The sequence below is a fragment of the Centroberyx affinis genome, unplaced genomic scaffold (assembly GCF_046629955.1).
Source record: "Centroberyx affinis isolate AG114_WGS23_722 - 3 ecotype Tasmania unplaced genomic scaffold, CSIRO-AGI_Caff_v1 ptg000391l_1, whole genome shotgun sequence".
Classification (NCBI taxonomy): domain Eukaryota; kingdom Metazoa; phylum Chordata; class Actinopteri; order Beryciformes; family Berycidae; genus Centroberyx; species Centroberyx affinis.
Window position 1 is genome coordinate 382911 of NW_027279059.1, and position 19936 is coordinate 402846.

The 19936-nt window shown below is 41.3% G+C and overlaps 1 protein-coding gene across 2 annotated transcripts; it reads left to right on the plus strand.

Annotated features, from left to right (window-relative positions):
* Window positions 1–274: 274 nt before the first annotated feature.
* On the plus strand, window positions 275–18173 carry LOC139641561 (actin-related protein 2-B). Of its 2 annotated transcripts, XM_071516028.1 has the most exons (10): window positions 275–384; window positions 3090–3200; window positions 4027–4041; window positions 7059–7274; window positions 8808–8880; window positions 9826–9962; window positions 10875–11024; window positions 13574–13719; window positions 14330–14462; window positions 16862–18173. In XM_071516028.1, exons 1-10 carry the CDS (start codon window positions 337–339, stop codon window positions 17030–17032), a joined length of 1200 nt encoding a protein of 399 aa, XP_071372129.1. In that variant the 5' UTR covers window positions 275–336; the 3' UTR covers window positions 17033–18173. The 2 variants fall into 2 exon arrangements, with proteins under 2 accessions (XP_071372129.1, XP_071372127.1); XM_071516026.1 differs by lacking the exon at window positions 4027–4041.
* The last annotated feature ends 1763 nt before the right edge of the window (window positions 18174–19936 follow it).

The following is a 19936-nucleotide window of genomic DNA, read 5'->3' on the forward strand; positions in this document are numbered from 1 at the left end:
ACCGTACTTATTTCCTGCATCTGAAACATGAAAGCTCAGTTGTTGCTATGCATGTAATCTGTTTTGATTGATTGCATCGCTACAGCAAACTGGGACAGATGCCTATGTTTGTGCAATAAATGACACTACCATAAAGCGTTGTTCTGTGATAAACTATAGTTTTGATAAGATTGCACCGTTTGATAAGTTTGAAGCCTGCCTGTGATGATGTGAACGGGCCCGTGTCTGTCTGTCACACCGGATGAGCACCCTTCCCTTCCTCCCGGCCCGGCTGCTGTGTCTTCCGGCTTGCCGAAGAAAGTTGAGGGAGGTTCAGCGGCAACTGGGTTTGACAAAATGGACAGCCAGGGAAGGAAAGTGGTGGTCTGCGACAATGGAACCGGGGTGAGTTCAGCATCGTGATCTGACATGTTATGAATCCAAGCCCGGTTTCGGCCGAGTCAAACGGAGCCGTTATGTCGAAGGTTTGCTGAAACAGGAAGTGGAGTTGCTGTGCTGTCAGCTTTGAAGCTAGCTAGCGCAACTGGGTGGGCAGCTAGCAAGAAGCCATGGCTAGCTAGCCTGTTAGTCCGCTAATATTCATTCATCCACAGCCGATACAGAAGCAACTAAATAGCTGTAAAATGCCGCGACAAAAACAGAATACACAACTAGCTAGCTTGCTCGGCTGCATAAATCTCCTCGGGGACAGAGAGGCAGTCGAGTGTTGGTTCATTTGCTGCTGGACAGCTAGGAAGCTAAGGCAGCTAGCTGGCTAGTTTATAGCATTTTAAACAGCTGGCTTTCTCGTTTACTCGCCGAGTTAGCTGTCTGACAAGTGGCAACTGCGTCAGTCATTTCAGTGATTGGTTTAGCAAAACAACGCATAAGCTACAGATGCATTTTGGTTGGCAGTAATAGGCAGTAACTACATTTGTTAGCTCCCTAACGCTAGCTAGTTGTAGGCCTAGCTAATTGAGGAACAACCTATTCATTTTCCTGTACAGCAGCTAGCCACACCTGCCTAGATATCAGTGTCAGTCAGTAAGGTGTTTGGGCCTTGGAAAGACCACCTCGCATTAGTTTTCCATAAATGCACAGAATGAAAACCAGAGCTTTGCTTTGTTGAATGAATGAACGCTCTTGATAGGCTACAGTCGATAAATCACTTCAGGATTAGGATTATTGCAGGGTCCAGACCAGGGTGGGAAAATGCCACTGGCTACCAGCCCAATGCTGCTCATGTTTGCACTGTGGTTTGTTTACTTTACCAGTCACTTTGGCAGGTGACCAGCCATCGTTTAATGGCCCTATTCTATTCTCAAAATCTAGCTGGCTGGTAAAATGGTTAAAGGGGCTGGTGGATTGTGGGATTTACCAGATGCTGTGGCCTGTAGACAAAATAGGTTAGTTTCCTGTAAAGTTGGTCTCTGTTTTTGTTGAGGATTTAGTCATTGCAGACCATTCTCCTAGACTCTGTTGGAGAGTAGGGACTTTCTATCTAAACCACCTCAGCAGTCAAAGAGGATGTTGGCTCAGCATGTCGGTGACTAATGGTCTTTTTTGAGATGCAACATTTTCAAGAGTGTTGTGTAAAGCCAAAAAAAGGAGCTGCCTGTGTCAAGGTTGAAATGACAAGTCAAGAGGAAGTGAGAATAGACTGTCAACCACAGCCATGTAGTTCACTAATACACACACATTATCTTAGCCCTGATACATGCTGCGCTCTCTTTCTGTCTTTATACTACAGGAGAGAAGGTCATACCAAAATTAATTGCAAAATCTGACAATTTAACGTTGCTCTGTTCAGTGGCAAACATACACACTTGCAAAATATGACTTAACATGTTGACCAAATCATTAGGGTCCACTAGGAAATTCCACCAAAATTCACTCTGCAGGGCCAATCAGTTTTATAAGATGATTTATCAAGCAGCACTTGCTTTGAATACAATTTCAACAAATAGAATTGATTCGCCTGTTACTCCCACAATTTTCTTCCACCAAAATTTCTTCCACCAGTTCTAAAAGTTGAAATTTTATTCAAGTAACTAAGTAGGCTACTGCTTGGTGGATAATCGGTGTGCCAAATTTACCAGTGGGCACTGACAGTTTGGAAAAGGTCTTAAGTCATGCTCTGTGATGTACAGTACTGTGCAAAAGTCTTAGGCATAAGAAAGAAATCCATAAAGCGAAGATGCTTTCAAAACTAATGAAATGAAAAGTTTCTGAATATCAAACATTTACAATAAACCGCAGTCTACTGACACACTAATGCAGAAATAAAATAAACATCTAAGACTTCTAAGAAATGTATATAAAACATCTAGGGTGCCTAAGACTTTTGCACAGTACTGTGTGTATATTTGCCAATAATCAGGGTAACAGTACCTACTGACACATATGGTACAGGGGCTGCAGAATCACATGCAGTGTAAAGGGTCAGTACAACACTATGAACACTAGACCACTCTACATATATACAAGGTGTTTCAAAAGTAGGTATGCATTTTTATATACATTAAATGAAAGCAGACGAAGGGCTGTGCAGCAGACTGTGTTGCAGAGAGAATGCAATAATGTGTTGACAGTTATGGGAACTGATTTGAACACTTACGCAAGTGAGAACAAGTCTTATTTCCTGGAATTAACCCTCTAGATTAATTTGTAGAATTAATAAATGCTTTAATTGAATGTTGAATTATTTGTTAAAGAGTAAGTTAAAAATGACACATTATACAGTTGTTTTTCATTCTTATTCTTATTATTATCATTATTATTATTATTATTATCGTTATTATTATTATTAAAAATTGTATACCTACTTTTGAACACCTGGTACATTCAATGTTTTACAGCAATGTGCTGTAGTTGCACCATACTGTTCCACATAAGTCCATACACATTCACATATGAAGCTTATTGCAATGTAGGGTTGATGTTTAATTTTTGAAATCAACCTGAACAACGGCTGTAACCAGCAGGTGCTGCTGTTTTGCCTAAGTGTTTCCTCATCACTTCCTCTTTGTTGTGGTCTCCTCCTCTGTCTCTCTCTCTCTCTCTCTCTCTCTCTGTCTCTCTGTCTCTCTCTCTCTCTCTCTCTCTTGTAGTTTGTCAAGTGTGGCTATGCAGGCTCCAACTTCCCCGAGCACATCTTCCCTGCGCTGGTTGGGAGGCCCATCATTCGCTCCACGGCCAAAGTGGGAAACATTGAGATCAAGGTAAGGATCGGTCCCCCTGATGTTCCCGCAATGATCACTTTATTTGACCAGGTAGTCCCAGTGAGATTCAAAAAATTATCTCAATCTCCAGGCGGACCTGGCCAAGAAAGCAGCATCAGTACAAAAATATAACCTGCAAACAAACAACAGTATAAAAAGCAGGATATGCACATATGAGAGAGCAAAGTCAATTTTATAATGTAAGCGGTAGTAGAGCAGTAGCAGCATCACAGCTGCAGGCCCATGGGCAAGCCTATTTAAATCTAAACAAAGTAAAGACAGCTGCTTATTGAATCTGCCACAAGATCCTTAATTAACAGTGTAATCTCACCAAGAGAGACCAGCTCTTTCAGATTTAAATAGTTGTGCAGTGAGGTCCATGAAGAGGAAGCAGAGCACATAGAGGCACATTAGAGGCACATTTCACATCACTCAATTCACTTCTGACCTCAGGGACAGATAAGACAAAAAAATACTGTGACCATAAACAGTAATCTACATCTTGTTTTAGAGGTCACACTAGTCCAAACAAGCCCCCTTCTCCCATGCATTAGTGTAAATATGAAATATTTGAATACATTAAGTAGGTGATGTTCAGTCAGTTTGGTATCCGAGGCCTAAATGCAAAAACAAATCACCAGGTACGATTGTCTGTTCATTTGTTTTTGTTAAGGAAAGATTACAGTTGGCCTTTTTTCTTTTAGCATGAATCCTATCTCTGTCTTTCTCCTGTTCTTTCCAACTCCTCTTTTATTTCTTTATTCATAATTTTTTTTTATATCTACCCTCCTCCTCTTCCATGTTTTGTCCCCCCTCGATGAAGTAGAATGCCCAGAAGATGGTAAGTGCAGGTTGGTGTGTGCCTCCTGTCCTTGCCTGCTATGGAGATTTTATGGCGTGTTTGGATCTCAATTGAAAATTAGCTACTTTTCTGTTTTTAGTTTTATTTTTTTGTCCTCTGTCCTCTCTTCATTTGTAATCTTTTATCTTTTCTACTCACATGACAGTTCCATTCTTCTACCCCCACCCTGACTATTCTGGTGATTTGGGGTATTGAGTTTGAGTGTTGTTCCCCAAAGAAGAGGCAGGCAGGCAGATAGATACACATACACTCTGATACATACTTCACACTAATGCACCCCCTCTCTCCAGGCTGTAAGTGTTGCAGAAATGGCTGTGATGAATCATAGGCCAGCTGTTATTGATGGAGTGCTAAAACAGATTTTGGACCAGTTCCATTCTCCAGGCCAGTGATGTTCTGCTGCCCCTCCTCAGTCCCGATGCTATTTAAGGACTGATAATAATCACAACAGTTTTCGGCTAAAAGGAACTTCAAATAACGTTAGCTGCAGCTTGAGTGGTTAATGCCAAACAGTTATTATTCTGTCTATATGCATTATAGACCTATTAATTGCAGTAGGATGTAGTCATATGGGTAGGGCATGTCAGGTTCAGAGAATTTCCTTCACTGTCTGTGAGTGTTTTACCTTTTACAAGTGTAAAGGAAGTGTCCACAACCCAGGAAGCTGGGCAGACAGCTGAAGGCTGGAGACGGAAGCACATCTGTTTTTGTTTTTTTGTTTTTTAAATTGAAACCATATGCAGGCGATGCCAGTGACTGGTGCTCTGTTAATGCCAAAGCACACAGGGTGAACTCATAAAATGGCTGCCTCAGTAGGCTTTTGATGTTTCTAGGTGGAATGTGAGATGCTTGACTGTGTGGCTAACACTAAGCTAACCCAATGGTTGTTTACATTGCCAGGCTGCCTTGCATGCAGCTAGATGATGATTTATTTTTTTGAATGGTGCTAAAATGACTGTTTGCTGTAGCTAGAGGGAAATTAGATTGGTTCCAGGAGTGAATGCATGGAAACTGGTGTCTTGTTGTGCATGCTGGATAATAGTTTAACAGTGAAGAGCTGCTTTGGGTCTGTTCTGACAACATGAATGCATTTGTCCTCATTTTGACAGATGGGGCAAGTGAAAGCTTGGCCATCCAGTTAGTCTGCTTTTACCTATTCAATGTAGAGACGGCCAGCAGGCCAAGTTGTTTAGTTGAAAGCAGGGCTTTGAACCGGTTCAAGGAACAAAAACAAAATGGGAAACAAAATGGAAACGGAAATGAACGATAAACAGAACCGAAAACGCTTTTCATTGTTCTAGAACAGAAACGTTAATTTGAAATCACTATTACCGGTTAATACAGTTTTGTTTTGTTTTTTGTTTCACCTAATATTTCACAAGAAACAAATTAGTCTCAAACAGCAAATTTGACACAAAGCCCCCCTACAAAAAAAAATTCTAAAAAAATCTGGCTGCTGGAACCTTCCTTGCAGTTTCTGCGGGTGACTGTGCTGCTGGTTATGATCATACAAGCAGCACTTTGTACCAACATTTTATTTTTTCATAACCTGATGTCAGGCCAGGACAGCACCAAGACTGCTGATGATCACATCCACTGAGGATCAGTGGCAAATGAGCGCTTCACCAGCAACCACATTTATGTATATTGTGCGATTGCATGACAATATTATTTATTTTCATTATGGACTGATGAAAATGCAACAGGTGAACAGTTAAAATACAAAGAACCCAAAAATAAAATAAATAAATAAAAATAAACTGCACAGCCTACCAAGCAAACGCTGCATTCATGTACCAGGCAGGCTGATTTAGACCTTAAACTACTCTTCCCTACACACCTGGGGCACTGAGGCAGTAACTCACAAGTCTGCATTCAAAGAAGGTGATGCTATGGCAGCAAGTATCTTAAAATAACAATAGTTACTAAGCAATCCGGGTTCTATAAGGCAAAGCACATGACATTAGAAAGAAAACATGTAATGTGTTCAGCGGTCTCAGAGACGGCGCTTGGCAGTCCGAGGGAGAAATGCTTCATACTCCCTCATCAATTATTGCATGACCTCAAAAATGATAGATGATAAATTACACACATTCATGAGAAGTCATGGAATGGTGGGGTCACATTTTTTTTATTGAAATGAAATTTCATGCATTAGAAATATCACAGCAGTCCCGCTCTAGTTCACTTCATTGATTTTATGTGAGGTTAATAATAGCTAATGATTTCTGAGTGCCTGATTGTACAGTATTTTTTAACTTTGTTCAAACCGGTTCGGGAACGTTATGCTGGGGATGGAACATAAGAGAAAGAAACGTTAAAATATTGGTTCTGCTCAGAACAAACCGATCCGAAAAAACAATCCGTTTCCAAGCCCTGGTTCAAAGTAGCGATCTTCTTGTCCTCGGCTTCACTGTCTGTCAGCCATGTGAAGAGTCCCTTGTTTCTTATGGTGTCTGGAACTGGGCTGCAGCACCGTTCCACAGCCCACCACTCACACAGTAATTAAAAATACTCTTTATCAATAACTGATTTTTAACCTCCCATCATATCCTGGTATCGTTGGGTGTTAGAAAAACGATATCTGTCGGCACTATACAAATTATCAATACTGATCAAAAGGTTTTGAAGTTTCATGTTGAGTTCTTACAATGGAAACTCAAATTGTATTCTAGTTTAATTGAAGGTATAATTTAATTTAATATTTTTATTGAAGAAATCAATGAAGTATTGTATGATTCTATTTTAAAAAATCAGATGCCATGTATAAATGTTACAGAGAAAATATCTTTCACCATCTTATAATGCAATGTGCTTTCTCTTAACAAAGAAAAGTATCAAAGTATTTTATCAGAACCAATACTCGTCCCTACTGTCAGTGACTATCCAGAACATGGATATCAGACCTGGGTTTTGAAAAGTTTAGGGATACCCAGTCCTGCTGCCGACTATTTACCTCTCTGTGTTGACCTTTGCCCTTTGACCCCTCCCTGCAGGACCTGATGGTGGGGGACGAGGCCAGCGAGCTGCGCTCCATGCTGGAGGTCAACTACCCCATGGAGAACGGCATCGTCAGGAACTGGGACGACATGAAACACTTGTGGGACTACACCTTCGGCCCCGAGAAGCTCAACATCGAGTCCCGCAACTGCAAGATCCTGCTGACCGAGCCGCCCATGAACCCCACCAAGAACCGCGAGAAGATCATCGAGGTGCGTTGGTGTTCGGCTCGTAGATGTTTTCTGTGTTTGTGTGAGGGCAAAAGAAAAGGGGAAATGAAGCAGTGTATCTGAACTAGTGCTGAAAATGGTGAATTTGTGAATAGATAATGAACACAATATCAGAAAGGATGTTATATGGGTGAATCACTGAGAAGTGTTTGGCAGGCATGTCTTACTGAAAGTAATAATCTGTGACATTTTCATATAAGAAAATGTTGCTACACCATTTGATAAAACACAGTGCTGATTCAACCTATATCCAGTTCATGAAAGCGTCTACATTTTCAGTTGTAAACACTCTTTCTGGGGAAAAAAAATCTCTGGCACACAGGAAGTGATGCATTTTACATTTCTTGTAGCAAGGTTTAAAGAAACTTGCATGGATCTAAGTGTGCAGAATCTTCTTCCTTTATACTGTTCTTCGGTCTTCTGGCACCTTAGCACATTCAGTAGTCGTGAGTGCGGTGATCCTCTCTAAGAATCTACATTTCTTGTAGCAGCAACACATATTTGTTATAATATGTTGGAATAAACAGAAGAAGAAGAACTGGGTTGTTAGCATGAGCAGCAATAGCCACCATGGCTGAACAGACAAAGAAAGAGTGCCACCTACAGAAAGTCGTGACAGATTGCCACTTTAAGCCCAGAAACACTAGGCTTCTATAATGCATTGGTTTTCAGTAACAAATAAAATAGGAGATACTGTAATACCATTGAGTTACAGTAGCATAGCAGGTAAATCCTACAATATACGACTACTGAAAGTGTTTTTTTTTTTTTTTTGTGCAATAAAGTGATAACAATACAAGTGTAAAACAATACAAAACATGGTGTTGCAAGACAGGACAGAAGAGGTAACAGAGTCACAAAATAATCAGACATAATCAAAACAAAACAGAACAAAACAAAACAAAAAAGAGAAAACAAACCAACAAACAAACAACCAGAAAGAAAAGAGGCAAGTTCAACTCGATGGTCTTTGAGGGAGTGAAGGTTCAAATGAGAGGAAGCGTTTTAAATCATGTACAAAAGAAATGTACTCTTAAACTTTAAACTATGTCAAGTCATATTGGATGTAAAGCCCATATTGTTCTGCCCTAATCTGAAGTACTGTACTCAGGTATGGTGCCTGAATCTCTTCTACAGCCCTGATATGTGGAGCTTTACTGGTGTCCATCCAGGGTGGGAAATTAACAACAGACCCCAGCAAAATGCTAATACATTGTGTCCAGCTGGTAAATTTGTCTGCTCCACCAGCCAATTTGGCAGATAGCTAACCATAATTTGGAGTCTCTTTCCCAAAAATCTGTTTTTCTGCTAAAACAGTAAAAGCGTCTGGTACTTTCCTGTCTTGATTAGTTTGTAATCCCCATGCACAGGCAGTGAATAGATGCCAGAAGTCTAGCAGAGCAATACTGCTCTGTGCTACAGAGCTAATTTTGTCCATGTGTTTCTGTCTTCTTTCTTTGTTTTTTTTTTATTTTGTTGTTCTTCCCATCTCATGCTGTCCTCCCTCTCCTGCAGGTGATGTTTGAGACCTACCAGTTTGCAGGCGTCTACATTGCTATTCAAGCTGTGCTGACATTGTACGCTCAAGGTAAGAAGACACTCACATACAACAAATCAAAAAACATAAAATTGTGTTGACTATTGCAATTTCCACATCGCAAAATTGTACCGTTTCTTCCTAGTTCACAAATGAAGTTGCATGTCAGAGAAAATCTTTGAGTTAATGTAGAATGAAATCCCAGAAACTACATAGAAAACTTATTTTTATACTACTTCACATCATAGCTTGGTAACCAGGTGATACCAGGGTTATATCTATGTAATTACTAGTAAATACTCGGTAATTGCCATGAGTTACTTAATTACTGTGTGAGTAGTCCCCCTTCACCACCCCCATGGTTTGTTACCCACAAACAGGTGGTCGTTTATTGTAATAATGGGAATTTTCTTGTGTGGCAAAAGTATCATTTCACTGCCACACCTTGGTCAAATAGTTTTTGCAAAGACTGTTTTTTAGACTACCTTAGATGCTGGATGTCTGGGGTTTGCCACATATGGTAATACAGTGAACGGTAGAAAGTTTAGACAATCACAGGAATGTCAGTTTTAGGATGTTTCTGTGACTGACACCTTAACCTGACACTGTCTGAATTGTTCTGATGTGTTAAACTCCACCCATCTGGTACTGCAAGAAGGATACAATAAACACTGAGAAGTATTTGCACCTACTGTTGGACCCAGTTCTGTCTGGAGCAAACAGCCCTGTGCAGCGTCTGTTCACTGCCCTTCGTTTGGTCTGTTAAGTTAATTAGCAACCAGTGAGCAGTTATTAAGAGTTAATTGTTACATTAGATGTGTTATCTTTCCAGTTTTGGTGTGTTTACCCTCCCAAGAAGGCTAACAGCCAGTAGCCCAAAGCACACACTGGATAAACTTCCTACACAAACACAGACACACCTACCTGTGTAGAATTGTAGATGATTAACTTGTGTGTGTGTGTGTGTGTGTGTGTGTGTGTGTGTGTGTGTTTCAGGCCTCCTGACCGGTGTGGTGGTGGACTCGGGCGATGGTGTAACACACATCTGTCCAGTATATGAAGGTTTCAGTCTGCCCCACCTGACGCGGCGCCTGGACATCGCAGGCAGGGACATCACCCGCTACCTCATCAAGGTATCCAGTCAGAGCGTCACGAAATGAGACGCCGTCCCTTAATTAGAGTCTGTCAGCTTACAACAAAACCAGTTCATAACAAAAGTGTGTTTAAAAAGTAAGAAAGGACACAACGAATACGAGTTAAGAATGAACGGAGCAAACAAATCAGCTGAAAGGCAAAAAGGTTCTTCTGCGTACGTGTGTGGAAGAATCTGTTTTACAAAATTTCAATATTTTGATTACTCTAAAAATTATAGTTCCAAGCCAACCATATGTTGTGATGTGGCTGTAATGAAACGTAAAGGCACTACATGTAGCATTTTAACACTAATACATTATTACCGCATTAATTTTGAGACATTAGTATTTTTACCATAAACAAACAAGACTATCGCCAAGCAGACTGGCAGCCTCTACTCAGTATTTTGTACATGGTGTGGATTTTTACGGGAAATGGGAAATGTGGTCTTAATTTTGAGAAACACTAGTATCTACAATTTGCCTGATATCAGACAGAATTGTCAACTCATTAAAACTCTGGTGGAGTGGGCGGATTCAAAGGTCTTCACCCAGGCAAATCTACAACACCACTGGCCACTGGTCTTATTTGTTTATGTTAATTACACACAATTCACAACCTTTGTAATGAATCAAAAATGAATCACAGCTTCTGACCCTCCTTACGTTCTCTCTGCCTTTTCCCTTCTCCTCTTCCTTCCCATATTGAACCTGTCAACCTGTCTTGCTTCTCCATCCTCCCTCCTCTCTATCCATCCTCCCTCCTCTTTGTCCATCCTCCCTGCACTCTGTCCATCCTCCCTCCTCTCTGTCCATCCTCCCTTCTCTCTGTCCATCCTCCCTCCTCTCTATCCATCCTCCCTCCTCTCTGTCCATCCTCCCACTGTCTTCCATCCCTCTGTCCCGGTCCAGTTGTTGCTGTTGAGGGGCTACGCCTTCAACCACTCCGCAGACTTTGAGACGGTGCGCATGATGAAGGAGAAGCTGTGCTATGTCGGCTACAACATCGAGCAGGAGCAGAAGCTGGCGCTGGAGACCACCGTGCTGGTGGAGTCATACACGGTAGAGAGAGACACACACACACACACACACACACACTCTCTCTCTCTCCATGGATTAAAACCCGAATTCCTGTGCCTTTTTGAAGGACAATTCCAGTGTTTTTGCCAATTTTCTTTACAGTTTCCTTCTCTTAAATGCTAATTGTGACAGTTATTACACAATTATAAATATTTTAAAATCGGTTTTGCCAAATCTCTCAGGTTCATTCACTCCTATTCAGTCCTATTCTACACCTAACCCTATAACATTCAACCAATAATGTTATCTGCGGTTACATTAGGACCCAAATATCTCATTGTGATAAAAGCACTGGAAAACGATCTACAGTGATGTAAGGGAATGCAGGAAATGAGCAAAAACTCTGCAATTGTGTTTCTATTTAAAGTTAAAGATGGCTGTACTGAAGTTAAGTTTGCATGCTACTCTCTGGTCTGTGGTTGATTGATGCTTTATTAATCGCCACTGGGGAAGTTCATAATGTGGTTTCCAAACCTGTCTTTAGAGTGGATTTAGAGGGCTTTGCACCTGCTGGCCCAGTGAGACAAAACTAAAGTGACTTTGTGTTTGAACTTGTCATGTCATTATGTGTCATGGCACGGCAGCCATTATGGAACTAGGCTTAATTAAAAATGTGTTGCTGCCCTCACATGGACATTGCTCTCATAACCCAGTGCTCAGAAGATTTCCTTCTTCCCTGTGTTAACACAAGCAGTCTGTTGGTGATTAATTGTTTGTTTTTACCTTAGTTTATTTGCAACCCATAGAATCAGTGATTTAAAAAAGTAGAAAATATTAAAAGACAGAAATATATAGTAGATAGTAGAAATATCTCCCCTCAAAATAAACAAAAAATTAACAAAATAAATGAGATAAAAGATCAAGTTTACTCCATGAGGCTTAATACGAGTCTAACTGATGGCAGACAGTTGAATGCTCGACTAAAAAAAACGCTCAAAAACTTTCTGAAAAAGGAAAAATAGTCGTCACTCTTGAGATATGAATGTGTAGAGACTGCTGAATTAAAAACACGGCTCATCAAGAGAGCGCTGGTTATTCCTCCAGTCCTATTTACTCAGAGAAATGGGAACATCCATATTTGGTTAGATGCGTTAAGCAGCTGTATTTTAGGTCGGCCATTTTTACCTAGAATAGCAACACATTTCCAATATGAAGCCTTAAGGGGATTCTCATTTTTTAAAGATTTTTTTTTTTTGTTCTAAAAGGAGTCGTTTTTTATACACTCCACATGCACACGGATTCATATTTCAGCTTAAAATAGCATCATTTTAGAAAGAGGACCTCCCAATGGGATTTGTTATTGAAAAGTGGCAGTATTTTTCAAGTAACCAAAACTGATGGGGTAACTAAATCTGTTCCTGCGCCGAGCTAAGTAGACTACCACATGCCCCGTGTTGGCTCTGCCGGCTGCGTTAGGACAAGGCAGTGCTGCTGACTAACTGTTTTCTCTTGGACTGAAACATATGGGGGTGGAATACTCCTCCACCAGGCTTGCTTTTCTTTCCAAGGCCCTTTTCCCTGCAGAGGGAACCACAGAATCTAAACGCAAGCCTTAACGTCTGTGTTACTGCACGCCTTACCTAGCGCAGGTTGTGTCTCAGTGCTGAGTGTGAGCATGTGTGTTTGGGTGAGTGTAGGCGTAGGTGTGTGTGAGTATCATCTGTGTGTGTGTGTGTGTGTGTGTGTGCGCATATGTATGTGTGCTGAAACAAGGAGGGCAATGTAGCTGCGGCTGAAGGGCCCTGAACTGGGCGTTACATCATTTCCTGTGTAGCCACAGTGCGGCGGTGGCTGGGCTCCACTTCCTCCCACTGGCCTTGGCTGAATGAAGCCTTTCTACAGGCGCACACGCTCACTCTGCTCCACATGCAGCCCACACTATCTGTGAACTTACACAGTATCATCAGGATCTTTGAAGGTTTTATTCTCAAAGTGCAATAAACACAGAGGAATTTGAGTTTCACTGTGCATACTTACACACACATGGTACACAGACACTACCAGGTTTGGACCCAGTTCTATGTTTTTCATTCTCTTAAAGCCATTTTGATCTAAAGGCTTCTGCTTAAATGCTTGAAATGTGTTTCTTAGACAAATATAAATAGTGAAGTTGATGCCTGTGTATTAATTTCTTTCCAAAGCCTTTCCATCAAGGCAAAGGGCGGCTACTTTAAAGAATCTAAAATATAAGATAGTTTTGCTTTGTTTAACACTTTTTTGGTCACTGCATAATGCCATTTGTGTTATTTCATAGTTTTGATGTCTTTACTATTATTCTAAAATGTGAAAAATAGTACAAATAAAGAAAAATGTGTGTCCAAACTTTTGTCTGGTAGTGTACGTTGCAAACAGTGGACAGTATCACTCTACATACTTGCATTCAACATTCATAGCCATTAGCTGTGCGTGTGTGTGCTCAGTCGTGCTTCTAATCTCATCCATTCACAGGTACAATAAACATATCTCCTCTTTCTTTCCTCCCTCCCCTCCCTCCCCTCCCTCCCCTCCCTCCCACACCTTCATATCACTAGCTGCCTGATGGCCGGGTGATCAAGGTAGGAGGGGAGCGGTTCGAGGCCCCCGAGGCTCTGTTCCAGCCCCATCTCATCAACGTGGAGGGGGTCGGAGTGGCCGAGCTGCTCTTCAACACCATCCAGGCCGCTGACATCGACACCAGGTAAGGCTAACACACACACACACACACACACACACAAGCCACTGTAGGTAGGTAGTTGGGTAGGTAGACGGATACTTACTATACTGAGTAGGACATTAGTTTCCACTGCAGACATAGACGTAGACGTATTGGCACTACAGATATACAAAATGGCAGTGTCGTTGGAGCAAGAGAGGTTTTCAGCCACCAAACCAAATATTCCCTGTACTCCAGAGTGCCTGTATGGAAAAGTATGAAAATTGATCTTCAGGTATGTAAAAGGGTGGAAAAATACAAGAAAATGTACGCTAGGAAACTCGCTTCGCTCACTGTGAATTCTTTGCTGTTGAAATATTCAAGTTATACGCTCTGTTTTATAGTATTCGATAGTAGTGAAAGGTATGAAACGACGAGCGATTTAAAATCTACAACGTCTTAAAGCTGAAGTCAGGGAAAGTATGGAATTTTAAAATGGAAAATATGTAGGAACCCTGCTAGTTGGGGAGAAAAACTGGCACCATTACTTTATCTGTGTCATTTTAAGATTGTCTCTCTCCCTCTCTCTCTGTCTTCCTCCATCTCTTCCTCACACTCTCTCTCTCTCTCTCCCTCTCCCTCCCTCCCTCCACAGGGCTGAGTTTTACAAACACATAGTGTTGTCAGGCGGCTCCACCATGTACCCCGGCCTGCCGTCTCGGCTGGAGAGGGAGCTGAAGCAGCTGTACCTGGAGCGCGTGCTGAAGGGGGATGTGGACAAACTCTCGGTGAGAAATCAGCCCTCATGCTGGGATGACGCTCGGATCTGTAATGCTGCTGCAAACCATGCGCAGAGTCGTATGGAAGCTAAAACTACCGAGCTAATACTGTTTAGACTCTCTCTGTTTAGAATCTCTTTGCAAAGTGTTTATCCCCAAGTAAAAAAGGGTCATACAACATTCATTTTAGCTCTGTATCAGCAAGAGAATGATGCAGCAGTGACGGATTTTCTTGATTTGAAATGAATGAACCGCAGAACTTGAACAGGCACTTCTTAGTGTATCTTGGTGATCTTCCTTGGTACAACCTAACATGGCTCCCATAGAGCTCTGATAATGTTGAAGGTTGTAAATGGACAGAACATGAGACTCGAGACTGTTTGGAATGTTTGTCCAAACGATGCCGTTGCCATGGTAACGCACCCGTCCCATGCATCGAATCAACACTGATTCTCCGTGACAACGTTATCGAACATTCTGTGGCAGCCAGCCGAATGAGTCGGTCAAGAGCGTAGATTTAAACGGGAACGACCGTCTCTATCAGTTTAAATTCTACGGAATGAACTTCCGATGGAAAGTGATGCGTTAGCTGTGACCCTGACCTCACTGTCCATGCCGTCTCAAATCAAATCAAACCAGATCCTATTGGCTATCTAGAGAATTTCTCTGTGCACAATATATTATCCAAAAGATAGTGTGGTACTTATGGAAGTCCGCTGAATTCACTGGTACTTGGAGATGAGCTCAAGTCTGAATCTATGTACCAGTCCTTTTTAGTTGTTGTGTGGAAATCTCTAGCTATAAATTAGTATTGACAACTAATTCTTAGGGTTTGTTTAAACTGGCTTGGAATACCAGATGTGTGGGGTTTGCCACATAGGAGAGTGCAATAAGTGTCATAAACGTACGACTCACCTGATGTGTGTGAAGTCCCACCCATCTGGTATTCCAAGTAGAATAAATCAAACGCTTAGACTTATGTACGGCGGCTATTTGGCCCGTTTCCGTTTCAAACAAACAAGATCAAAGCTTCTGAGTGTTGATGTGATCCTTCAGACTGGTGCAGTGTTCCCAGGCGACCACCAGGTGGGGCCAGAGGCTAACACACATTTATATTACTTTTCAACAAAAGGCTTTAATAGCGACACATGAGGCGTTTACTTCCCATTGGTGCATATTAATTTTCTTACATGAAACCCTTAAGTTGCTATTCCAAAAACACAGATTTTATACTCAAGAGAACTATTTTGTAAACAAAGATGAGTCATAACTTTAACAGTGAGCCATTATGTGCTGTACTAACCCTCAGTTTTCTCAAATTGTGAATATCTCATTTTGGAATTACACTCTTATACTCATATTCCCATGTGTTTGTCTTGAAAAGTAAACAAATGTGCGTCGTCTGAAACGAGGCACATGGATGATGTTTTGAGGATGACACATCCTTCTCCAGAGTGAACCCTCAGGCTACGTTCACACCACAGGCCTTCATGCTCAATTCCAAAATGCTACTCATATCTGATTGTAGTTTTTTTTGTTTCTTGGATGTAACCCATATCCGACACCAGTCAGCTCATACTGTTACTGTTACTCTACACTCACACAGTGTGTAGAGTAACAATAACAAAAGACATCACATCTGGTTTTGCACCTACATTTCTCCCAATTATTTCAAACATATTTCGGTTACAGCTCAGTATGTCCCTTTTTTAAAAAGTTTTTTTTAAAGAGGTGTTTCTCTAGTACCAGTCAAGCCAGCTATTGTGTTTTTTCCATGTTGTGTCTGGTTGTCCTCCATGCTAACATTGGCTCAGCCAAGCTGCCTTGGGCAACAGATTTATGACTATTGTCTCAGGTGAATGACATAAAATGTACTTATTATCATGGCAATTATTACAAATTCTCATTTGAGTGTTCAAATATGAGTCGCATGTTGGCTGCACGCCTCGGGATTTGATTTTGTAGCGTATGTGGTACAGATCAGAACTGAAAAAACTGAACTTTATGCAGCTTTTTGCTGTTCACACTGATTAGAAAACTTTGCTTCCAGTGGTATTGAGGTACGTTTGATCCTGTTCAGGGTGATTCTGCATTGTCATTGGCTACGTACAAACGCCTGTCACACGCAATTGGCTCGGACAGTTCTTGGAGAAGGACGCACAGAATCGCCGTCTCAGCCGATGACAATCTGTAACAAACGCTTTGCAACAGGACGTTCAGCGCACTACCTTTTCTTTTTAAACTTACTGTTTGCTATTGAACGCAGCCCAGGTCTGTGTCACATGTGAGGGAGAAAAAAAAAATCTGAATTGGGACACTTTTAGCTGCAGTGTGACAGACTGCACCATTCTACAAGACTTTTCTCTGCTTCTCATGTATTATCCCCCCCCTGTCTCCCTGTCTTGTAGAAATTCAAGATCCGTATTGAAGACCCTCCCAGGCGCAAGCACATGGTGTTCCTGGGCGGAGCCGTGCTGGCCGACATCATGAAGGACAAGGACAACTTCTGGCTGACCCGGGAGGAGTACCAGGAGAAAGGAGTCCGCGTGCTGGAGAAACTAGGAGTCACCGTCAGATAAAGCACTGGACGGACAGACTCCACACACACACACACACACATATACACACACACACACACACACACACACACACACATTCTCCCCCCGCCCCCCCATCGCAGAGTATATATCTATTTATCCATCTTCCTCTCTTTTGCGGCTCTTGATATTCCCCCCAAACATCAGAGGGAATCACGCCGTCACCTCCTTTCTCTTCTCTCTCCTCTCCTCTCCTCTCTCCTCTCTCCCTCTCCTCCTCCTCCTCCCCTCTCCCGTGGTTTGGGATTGGCTGACACCTTCCAAGCAAGCCCCCCGAGAACCAATCCCCTCTTTGCAGATTACATTCAAGCCCCTCCCCCTTTCTTGTACTAGGAGTAGAAGGGCGACGTTGCCCTACTCGCGTATTTTGAGGTCTGATTTTCACTTGTGTACTAATGGTTAAGGTTTAAAACCAGGGAGGGAAATTGACTCTAGCTGGGAATTGACTCTAGTTGTCTCTACTCTACCAGCCACTTAGACAAGCACCAACTATTATTTGGGGCTGTGCTCAGAAAAATGCGTTTGTTATAAAATAAATGGAAGGTAAAATGGTAAAAAAAGAAAAAAAAAAAGTGGCTGGTAAACGTTTGGAATCCACCAGACTTTGCGGCAGGTGTTTTACGAAAAGTTAGTTTCCTCCCCCCCGGTTAAACCTGTGGAGGGAATAAGTTGATGCAAAAGTTTCTAAGCAACTTGTAACTCTCAATAAATAAAATATCACAATCAGGGTCCACCACAGACAGCCACGGGCCGCTTTCATCATCTGTCCCGATTCAGTGAGGACTGATCACCTTTTTATGTCGGTTTTTATAAATGATATCATGATCTTTTTCCTTTCCGGGAGAGGGATTTCTTTTGCTTTTCCTTCTGTTGGATGTATGAGTTGAATTTATATCTTTTTCATTTGATTTTTTTTTTTTACTTTCTTTTCTTTTTTTTTTTGCTGTGCACTACTACCATTGTAAATGGAGTACATCGTGGTAACAGAAGTTCCTCCATGTTTTTATGAAGAATTGATGGTGATTTATAAGGGACAAACACAGAAGCGAAGCCCCTGAACTTGACACTTGACATCTGTTGTGTGACGGTACTTTGGGGTTCGGGGGGGGCGTTGACACGGGACGGGACGGGAGGGAGGGAGGGGGGTCATTTATAATTTGTTCCTCATCAAACATCTCGGCCGCTACCTCCTCTGTGGTTGTAGATCTCCAGCTGAATGAATGGGTGTAAGCAGTTGTAGCAATATTACAGAGAGTGGCGATGCTATAGTACCTCACCTGTCGTATTCCTTCAGATCTAGAAAGAAGCAGAGGGAGTCGGAGGTTGAGGTTGATGAAGAACCGGGGCGTCGGGTACCACAACACGGGGAAACAACGGTATTTTATCCATGTAGAAATGCTGTTGAAAGTAGTATTTAAGTTCTCTGGTCTTTTACTCCCAGCGGTCGACATAATGTATATTGGAGGCACTTCTATTTTGAGTATGATAAATGTGTATATTTTTTTTTTCTTTCCATGAACGTCTTATCCAGTGCCAAGCGCAGTTAATGTTAACTGGATCTCTCATGTTTTAATGTTTTTTTTTTTTGTCACTGTCTTTTTTTGTTTTTATTTTCCTGTATTGTTCATAGCATAACTGCCTAACGCTGATTTAAATAAAGAAAAGTGATTTATAAAGATGTTTGTGTGGCCGGTTCTTTTTGAAGCCATTGATAATAATAAATAACTCTTTGATTTCTGTCTGCTATTTTCCAGGCCTGGGAAAGTCTGGAAACTGAACATGATCATTCGAAAAGTTTGGGAATTGCATAAAAACCTGCAATAATAACACAAATAGTAACACAAAAGTTACTATATATAGTAATATTGTTCACATGCTGTATGACTTCACTTTATGTAGTTACAATGCCGTTCTTATATAACACATTTAGATATATTTTTTGTGAAGAAGAATAATTTATGGAGTGTAACAGTGCAGCCACAATCGGCAACATATCAGACACCAATCACAAACTTGAGATCGAGTCAGAAAAATAGAAAAATTACTTAATTTGAAATATGAAATGCATAGGAACCATATTATTACATACTTTTGATTACATATTCTGCCTGATGACAACTTTGGGTTTGAGTTAACATTAGAAAAGGAGAGGCACAACAGTTCGATAAATATCAGATAAATCACAAACCAAGGCATTACACAGAATCGATCTAAAAATGAACATGCACCAAATGAACTAACATCCCTTTTCCTGCTAGTCCTTTAGCTTTAATTTACCCTCTGAATCTCACAGCGGCCCAGAACTGCCGTACTGCATTTTAACTGTAATGCTTGCAAGCAGCAAAATATTTCCATAAGGCTTTGCAATGTGGGAAAAATAACATTGTTTGAGCTTTTATTGTCAACAGCAACAAATAGCTGTATATTTTCTGTATTTGCATTTGATATTAAACTCAAGTAAAGTAGCAAGTTTTTCAAAAATAATAAAACCTGTATTTGACTCTTTTCTATAGCTTTTCACTGGTATTTCAGTAGAGAAAAACAAATTTGAGGCAAATTCCTGGTAAGATGTGGGAGTGTTGGAGAATTTGGTCAAGGGTTTGATTTTGGTGGATTTTATTTTGTGAATATACAACTCCCATTCATTTCTACTGGGAGATCACACCCTGACTTTTTTCTATACTTGCCTCCTGAAAACATTGGAGGATAACGTCCAAAGCTCAATCTGAGGACTGGAGGTGACTGACTGACAATAGATTGACTGATTGATTGCTAGATAATCTCTGGGAGGTCGAGTTAAACAGAAACAATGAGAGAGGAGGGAGAGAGAGGAGGGAGGGAGGGAGGGAGGGATGGAGATGAGTGAGATTCACCCGAACAGAAGGA

What these genes read in the sequence shown, in the direction of transcription:
- LOC139641561 (XM_071516028.1), top strand. Translation starts at nt 337, where the DNA reads ATGGACAGCCAGGGAAGGAAAGTGGTGGTCTGCGACAATGGAACCGGG. An exon ending in TCACCCGCTACCTCATCAAG is followed by an intron (nt 9,963 to 10,874) that starts GTATCCAGTCAG and finishes GTCCCGGTCCAG; the next exon opens with TTGTTGCTGTTGAGGGGCTA. An exon ending in GCCGCTGACATCGACACCAG is followed by an intron (nt 13,720 to 14,329) that starts GTAAGGCTAACA and finishes CTCCCTCCACAG; the next exon opens with GGCTGAGTTTTACAAACACA.